This window comes from Phodopus roborovskii, unplaced genomic scaffold (genome assembly GCF_943737965.1).
Source record: "Phodopus roborovskii unplaced genomic scaffold, PHOROB, whole genome shotgun sequence".
NCBI classification, from domain to species: Eukaryota; Metazoa; Chordata; class Mammalia; order Rodentia; family Cricetidae; genus Phodopus; species Phodopus roborovskii.
The window spans coordinates 2,300,241-2,308,922 of record NW_026126515.1 but is presented as its reverse complement, the minus strand read 5'-3'; the positions used below and the strand labels follow the sequence as shown (position 1 = coordinate 2,308,922).

General features: G+C 43.2%; 1 protein-coding gene across 1 annotated transcript in view; it reads right to left on the bottom strand.

The window, feature by feature from the left end:
- Positions 1–506: 506 nt before the first annotated feature.
- Positions 507–8,682, bottom strand: part of Exd2 (exonuclease 3'-5' domain containing 2) — a 33,722-nt gene continuing 25,546 nt past the window's right edge. Inside the window, exons 5-9 of the mRNA XM_051196223.1 lie at positions 7,629–7,960; positions 6,482–6,588; positions 6,134–6,269; positions 4,127–4,483; positions 507–1,855 (exon numbers count right to left, since the gene is read on the bottom strand). Coding sequence (XP_051052180.1) covers positions 1,639–1,855; positions 4,127–4,483; positions 6,134–6,269; positions 6,482–6,588; positions 7,629–7,960 — 1,149 coding nt within the window. The 3' untranslated portion in view covers positions 507–1,638. The remainder of the gene's footprint in view (positions 1,856–4,126; positions 4,484–6,133; positions 6,270–6,481; positions 6,589–7,628; positions 7,961–8,682) is intronic.

The window sequence follows — 8,682 nt, the reverse complement described above, 5'->3', positions numbered from 1 at the left end:
CCAGAAATGCCTGTGAGAGGAGATATGGGAAGTGAGGCAGAGGGACAGAGGGCAGCACACACGCATTGTGGACTGCAAACCTAGCCCAAGGGCTTGCGGTGCAGTGTGAGTGGTATATCTTTTTTTTTTTTAATTTATTATTTTACATGTCGATCCCAGTTCCCTCTCCCTCCCTCCCTCCCCTCCAGCTCTCCCTCCCTCCTTCCCTCCCTTTTGCCCTCTCTGCCCTCTCACATGCACTCTAAACACCCTCCCCTCCCAACCCCCCACCACAATACCATATGTAGGGGAATGCCATCCAGTTGGGGTCATGTAGATCTGACAGGTCCTGTGAAGTAGGGACTAGGGCTTCTCTCCTATCTCTAGAATAAGGCAGTTATTCCTCCATGGGGGATATGTTTGCAAGATCACACTACTGCCATGAGGCAGGGACTCTGAAGAATAAATAGTAACCTACTGATTTTATAACATCAGTAAAAAAGTTTCACATTTACGGTCACTGAGCCTTGTGCTTTGAAGTTGTTTTATTTATCAATGTCATATCAATGTCATATAACCAACTTGGGTACAATTCCAAAATATAACTCTTGTTGGATTCTGGCCATAAAATTCTGTTCAAGCTTGTTAAGATCTTATAAAATAAGAAAGTTTCCCTAATAGTTTAGAAAAAAATACTAATTGCTAATAAATTGATTTCATACTCAAAGTAGCAGTCTAACGTTTTGAAAGGTGAAACATTACTCTTTTAAACTTCTAATGTATCAGTTAACCTCAGTGTCCCATGCTCCAGGGGAGATGATGTCCTCACCTGGCCAAGTGGCTCTGGGAGTGAATTAAGTGCTGAGGAGAGGTCAGTATTGCAGATGTGATGGAAGGTGACACTGATGGGCGTGGGCACTGACTCTGAGAAATGATATCCCTCAGAAGCAGTACAGGAGATAGACTTCCATAGGGGGAGAGGCTGAGCAATGCATTAAAGCTCTCCTAGGAAAGGGGGATGGATACCTGGGCCCCACCCAGCTGAAAACTCCCCCGTGACAAGGAAGCAGCACATGGCAGTAAGCTGGGCTTTGGTCCTATATACAAAAGTAGGAACGTTTTCAAGCATGTAAAAGAAATCCAAGTAATACAGTTGGGGTAGACCCTAGTAAATGAATATGGAAAAGCAAGAAAGATTAAAATCATGAGGCTGAATCAGGATTATGAATCTGACTCTGGGTCACTTCTTCAACTCCAGAAGGAAGTTTTCTCCCTGCCCCAGAGAAAGCAATGCAGTGGAGAGGGTAGAGAATTACAAACATCCCTTAGAGCCTGACAAAGTTACTCTAGAGAAATGCCTTCATTCTCACTCTTAACAGGAAAAGCAGAGAGGGAGAGAGAGTGAAAATAAAGTCCAAGCTTCCCTTGCACACAAAAACAGGTGAGAAAGGAGGAGAAAGAATAGACTCCTCAATTAACATTCCAAACCACAGGCTCCCCTTAAAACAACAGCCTTGCTCCAGCAGCAGTACCTGGGGTTAGTGTAGTTTAGCACTATGAGCCATTCATCTGGGCTTCCACCAAGGACATTAAACAGCAGGAGGTAATTTTGACCTTGGCTCCGGCTTCCCGCCTGTCCTGACCTGCAGGAAGCAGCAATCACGACAGCTTGATGGGAAGGTCATCCCCGTACTTTCGGAGCAGCTTCTGATGGTTATGGTCCACTGACCACTGCTGGGGCAGGTGCTTAGGCTGCATGGAGTCCAGGAAGTGCTGACGCCAGCGGCTCTCCAGTTGCATGAGGGAGCGCAGCCCACCCTCGGTGTGACGTTGTACCACCTTCAGCCCATGAGGAATATAGCTTTCATTGTATATCCTGACAAAACATGAAGTTGCAGAGGCAGGTAAGAGACAGACCCCCCACCCCAACACACATTGTTTTAATGTTTTCAAAATATCTTTTTTTCTCACCTCTTAATACTTAGCATATGAGGCTCACACTGATGCATTTAGGATTTTGAGTTATACGTACAATCAGCCCTATAGGGAAACCCACTGCCTGGCTGGTGATGGGTGAGGAATACTGATGTTGTATTTGTTGGAGCAAGGCTGCTCAAGGAATAGTTTACTTCTCTGTAAGCCATTAATTATTTATTCTAAACCATAGTCAGTATTAAAATAAGGCTGTTAAATTAGCCCGCATAGCCTGGCTTCTCAGAACACTGCCAAACCCGGGTGTAAAATTCCATTTCTTTGGTGTCTTCTTCTTCGCCAAAAAATAAATAAATAAACAAATAAATAAAATGTCAGACCACATTGGCAGGGAGTGTTTCAGTCACAGCGAGGTGTTACCATGGCTGCTCAGCTGTGCAGATGATGTACTGTAGAAGATGAAGCCCTGCCTAGTCCCCAGCTAGACAGGAAACCATAAAAACTGCTGATACTGTGTGAGCAGAGCTTCCCTCCACCTCCTTCATGGGGTAAAAACCACCTTGCTCCAAGCTTCTTCCCTTTCAATATCTAATTCCCAGCCCTCCATCCGAGCCCCCACCAGCTTGGCAACTCTTGCTTCTTTTATTTGCCTCATCAGTTTCCCATTTCTTTTCTTTTCTTTTTATCCTGTTTGTTGTTTGTTTATTTGGTTTTGTTGAGACAGGGCATCTCTATGTAGTCTTGGCTGTCCTGGAGCTCAGTTTGTAAACCAGGCTGGCATTAAACTCACACAGATCTACCTGCCTCTGCCTCTGGGAGTGTCACCATGCCCAGACCCATATGTTTTCAATCTGTCTCCAAACAGCCTAACACAGTCTCATTCTGCCATCTAACTCAGAAACCCACTTATTAGAAAAGTCTATGGTTAACCAGGCATGGCAGTGCATGCCTTTAATCCCAAGTCTTGGGAGGCAAAAGCAGGAGGATATCTGTGAGTTCAAGGCCAGAGTGAGTACCAGGAGAGCCAGAGCTACACAGAGAAACCCTGTTCTGAGGGGAAAAAAAACTTTGAACAATTAAAAAATATGTAAGATAAAAGTAAAAAGTCATTTAGTTGCTACTGGAAATAAAAAAAAAAAAAAAAGCAATTTATGCAGTCTGAGTTTGGTGCTGCACCAAAGATACACTTCAGTGTATCTTTAAGTATTTGTTTAGGAAATGTCTGCTGTATCTCTGAGCTGTGGTAGATCAGTAGTATGAGTGAAACAAACACTTTTGAATAAAGAAATAAATGCTGCTATAAATATAGTTTTTACTTTTTTATTATCAGCCTTACTATCAGATCTCTATAGGATCTCTAATCCTATAGAAAACTGACAGCTGCATAGTAACCCACACTGCTTATTGTTGGAGCCATGTACACATTCATGCCTCAGAATCATAAACTTCTGGTCTAGAAACACTGAGTTATGCCATATTAATTCAACTATGTACTTATATGGAAGAAGGGAAAAGAGAAAGGAAAGAAGAAAAAAGATGAAATAGGACATCAGTTTGCTCAAAATTCTATCCAGTAGGTTCAGACACTGTGTGCAATGAGACAAGAAATATCAATAAATGCACTGTTCAAAAATATCACAAATCTAGGTATGAAGTAAGAGACATAAAACTACATACACGTTATTTACCTCATGGCAATTCAGAGGTTTCAGGGTATCAATTGGCTATTGTTTTCATCTTATGAGCTGACTTTAGGATTAACCTTCTACAGAAGAATGCAGGAGACCAACTACAATTGGCCTTATAGAGTCAACAACAGATACCTCACAATTGGCAAATCTCTCTTAAAAACAAACAAACAAACAAACAAACCACACATCTTATTTAGGTGGGTGTGTTGTGTGTGTGTGTACACATGTAAGAGTCCACACATGCAAGCATGCCATGGAACATGTGTGGAGGTTAGAGTACAACTTTTGGGAATTGGCTCCCTTAATCTACCATGTCAGTCCTAGGGATCCAAGTAAAGTTGTCAAACTTGGCAGCAAGCACCTTAACCTGCTAAGCCATCTCATTCTCGGACTGTTTGATTCTGCCCCATGGTGTCCTAACCAAATAGACACTAGATTAATAAGCATGTGGCAAGCACTGGGGGGGGGGGTTGCTGTCACTGGGTCATCCCCATCCTTTCTCTGAACACAACAGTAAGTTGTACCTGGTCTCCAGGCTGGCAGCCTCTTGGAGCATCTCCTCTGTAACAGTATCTGTGTTATAAAACTCCCTGAGTGCATGCAGCAGCTCTTCTTTCCGATGGGCAGGCAGGCTTTCTGCGTTGAGCAGGGCTCTGGCTCCAGAACGCACCTGCCTACGCTCCAGATCTTCCAGCAGGCGTAAGCCCTCCTCTGAGCCAATGGGAGCCTGGAACTCCTTGGCCAGCTGTTGCTTCAAATGGTTGTCATAGTAGTTGGAGATGGCATGGCAGGAGGTGCAAAGCAACAGCACATCATGGGAGTTGTGGTCCTTCATCTCAATGGGGAAATGCTTGCGGTACTCATGTGGAATGATGTTTTTCCTGGAACAAGCCCACCCCAAGAGCAGTGTTCATTAGCTTATGATACAGACCACATATGCAGGCAGCAGGTGAGCTACTTGGAGTCTAACCTGGGCCTAAACGTGACTGGGAAGGCTTGGGCAGCACAACTCAATAGAGGTTACATGAAGGCAATACTACCTATGTCACTCTCAGGCCCACCTCCCTGCCTTATCTACCTTTGCTCACAGTGTCCTCTCTCCTTGAAGTAAGTACACACTCCCTGCTGTCAGGCTTCAATGGCAGAGGCCAGTAACAACCACTGTGTTCCTAGAAAGGAAAGTCTCTGAGAAATGAAATGATATTATAATGGCTTTTGATACCTCACAATAACTTAAAAAGTCCGGTGGGCTGAGTAAACCAACTTCCTTTATCTAAGGCCTCCCTCACTCTGACACTACTTCCTGGCTCACCAAGGTCTATCATCATTTTCTAAGTAGAACTGAGTTCTCAGGGAAAACTCTAGCCAGCAACAGTTGTCTCGATTTGCAGACCACCACTTGGGAGGCTGCCAGGAGGATTACCACATTCAAAGCTATGTAGAAATATTCTGTCTCAGCCAGGTGCTGGTGGAGCATGCCTTTAGTGCCAGCACTCAGGAGGTAGAGGCAGAGGATCTCTGTGAGTTCGAGACCATCCTGGTCTACAGAATGAGTTCCAGGACAACCTGGACAAAAATAAAAAACAAAGAAAGAAAAGAAATATTTTGTCTCAGCCAGGTGATGGTGACACTCAGAACACAGAGACAGGTGGATCTCTGAGTTCAGGCCCAGCCTGGTCTACAGAGGGAGTTCCAGGATAGCCAGGGCTACACAGAGAAACCCTGTCTCAGAAAAAAGAAAAATATTCTATCTCAAAATAAGAAAATGTGATGTCCAAACAAAATTAACATAGAAAAAGAAAATTACAACAAAATACACTAGGAATGATGGGAAGGAGAGAGGAAATAGGGAAGCAAGGAGGGAAGTTGGGAGGGAAAAAAAAGAAGAGAATTACTACACAAAGGCCATGGAGAAAGCCCAAACACAGGTATTACTCAAGCCCAGTGGTCAGCCTCATGTTCAGTGTGGGAACCCTAATATGAAAGAATAGTCTTGGGGAACTCTGTAAACAAAACTAAGGCTCAGAAAGCTTGAAAGCTGGTACAGCCACAAGGCAATTAGAGATGGCCAGGCAACAGTTGCAATATTTATAGAGCTAAGTCTCTCTGTGGTGGTTTGAAAGAAAAGGCCCCTGAAGGGAGTGGCACTATGGGGAGGTGTGGCCTTGTTAGAGGAAGTGTGTCACTGTGGGGTGGGCTTTGAGGTCTCCTATGATCAAGTTACATCCAGTGAGACAGACCACTCCCTGTTGCCTACAAGTGAAGATTTAGGACATTCAGCTACTACTTTAGCATCATATCTGCCTGAACACTACCATATCGTACCATAATAACAATGGACTAAACCTCTGAAAATGTAAGCTACCCCAATTAAATGTTTTCCTTTATAAGAGTTGTCCTAGTCATGGTGTCTCTTCACAGCAATAGAAACCCTAACTAGGACATTCTGCCATGTGGAAAAACGTAACCAAGGCATCTTAGGGCTCAGCACGTGACTACACAGGCAATTCCCAAGGAGGCGGGATACTCACCGAATGTAGGTATCTGTCTTGCCACATACAACACACAAGTTCTCTTTAACCATCAAGTAATAATCTCCTGGGGATTCAGGTCTTCCTGCAGGTTCAAATTGTAGCCTGACCACAAACGGTTCTTTACTCACCAGCTCTTAGGAAAAAGAAAACAAATCAGTGCTGGGATGCTCCTACCTCTATTACCAGGAAGCATGCTTTATTGTTATGTGCTAGCAGAGAATGCTGGGTTATGACTACCTAGTTCCACATCTCAAGGTCTCTTTGCCTTCCTCTATTCACTCTCTTCCACATCCTACTCACATCAAGACCCTAATTATATATAAATAAGGCAGATGAGTCTCATACCTCCAATGCCTTTGTCCAGGTACCATTGAGCTTTCCTTCGGTCACAGGTGCATAGGGGCTGTCCATCAGGGGCTTGGAGAAAGCAGTTATCATAAAGAGGTGATTTTCTGCAGGAAAAAAAGATCTCATACTGAAAGCTGTTGGTCAAGCTACCCAAGATTTTCCCACACTCTCTTCTGAATGATTCAAACTATTTTCAACACCAAACTCAATCATACTACATATGGGAAAACAGACAGGAAAACTCAGTCAATCCTCAGTAGGCATTGGCTAGGAAGCAGAGCTACAAATGAACTCCTAAGGCCTCTAATTTTTACACTTACGGTCTGAGACACCAGGAAGTGATTTGGGAGTTGTTCACAGAGCTCTGCTGTGAATGAAAACAGGAGCAGAACACCAATAAACTGTCAAATCACTGAATTAAACAGTAAACCAAAACTGTGAAAGTTCAAGATAAAGTAATGAGGACTATGGGGTTGATTTCTGGTTCACAGACAAGACTTCCCTCAATTTAATCATCTAATTCCTAAAGGTGTCTTCCTCCAGGGATCATACTTCTGCTCCAAAGCACTTACTACTTAACCTCCTCAAGAGGTGTCAGTCACACAGGAGAGTCTCACTAACTACACAATAAAGTTGTCATGGGGCTGGAAACACTTATGAACAAGAAATCTGAAGCATTTATTCCTGGTAAATATGAGAACTTCATGTTCATAACATTCTCAAACAAGGAATAAAAATTATATGCCCTTCAAATATTTCATTACCACTTATTTATTTTGGGGAGAGGCACATATATTGCGTATGTGGAGATCCGAGGACAACTTTGGGAGTCAGTTCTCTCCTTCTAATGTGTGAATCCTGAAGACTAAACTCAGGTCATTAGGTTTGCCAGCAAGTGCCTCTACCTGGAAAGCCATCTCTACGGCTGTATACCTCTTTTACAGGTAAAGTTACAGGCCTAAACAGTCAGTGACAAAGCCAGGGTAAGTTCTCTTCATTCCTATTTCAATTGACAAACAAAAATAAAAGAAGGGGAAAAGAAAAATACACAAATAAAGAGTAGTGCAAATGTCATTAACCCTGGGAAGTCTCTGCTGCCTGACTCAAGGTAAAACTCTTCATCTGCGTGGAACACATGGATTACCTGGCAGAATAGCCCACCCCCAGGGGCTTTCTTTTATGCTTCCTGGGGTCTCTCCCTTGGTTGCCACCTGGCACCATTCCATCAGGCTTAGCCTTCCTATTCCTCGGCCTCTGCAGAGACTCCAGTGCTTCCCCATTAAGCTCTTCACACAATCGGCCAAGTCCCTTGCTTCGGAATGGGATGTCTACCATCGCCCTGCATTTCTCCAAGACCTTCCGCCAGTTGACTTGGTCATTGTTTTCCTCCTCATAGGAATTTCTAGACAAAGGGTATCCAAGAAGATGGAGAAAGAGGGCCACTGAAATCTGCGCATCCCTGGCAGCATAAGTTACCTGAAGAGAAAAGTCAGAGGTCAGTGGCATGTGGGAGACAAGCTGGAGAGTACCTTCAAAGTCAATTACAAGTGCCTTGGAACACCACTCAGGGTAATACTTGCTTAATAGTAGAAAACCTTGGATTCAAACATCCCCCATTCTCTCTCAGGTATTTTGCTAATCCCAGCACTTGAAAAACTGAGTCAGGAGGATGACTGCCTTGATGTTAAGACCCATATGAGCTACAGTGTGAGGCTTTACCTCTAATACAAACCAAACAAAAATAAAAGTCTATTATAGCAGTTGAATTGATAGTTCAGTTGGTAAAGTGTTTGCCTTGTAAGCATAAAGACACAAGTTTGATCCCAAGAGACCACGTAAAAAAGCTGGGCATGGTGACATTTGCCTGTAATCCCGAAATTGGAAAAACAGAGATGGACGAATTCCTGGGGCCCCTAAACCTGTCTAGTGCTATGCCCAGCTTTGTTTTTTGTTTTTTTTTGGTTTTTTGTTTTTGTTTTTGTTTTTTGGTTCTTTTTTGAGACAAAATCTGGCTATATAGGTTGGAATGGCCTTGAGCTAGAGACACTCCTGACTCCAGTTCCCAAAGATAATATTAGAGGTATGCGTTACCATGCCTAGCATTTTAAATAGGTCAATTTTATTACATAGAAATTAATCTTAATAAAATCATTTTTCACTTATTACTATTAAAAAATCCAAATTTGGTGGCACATACC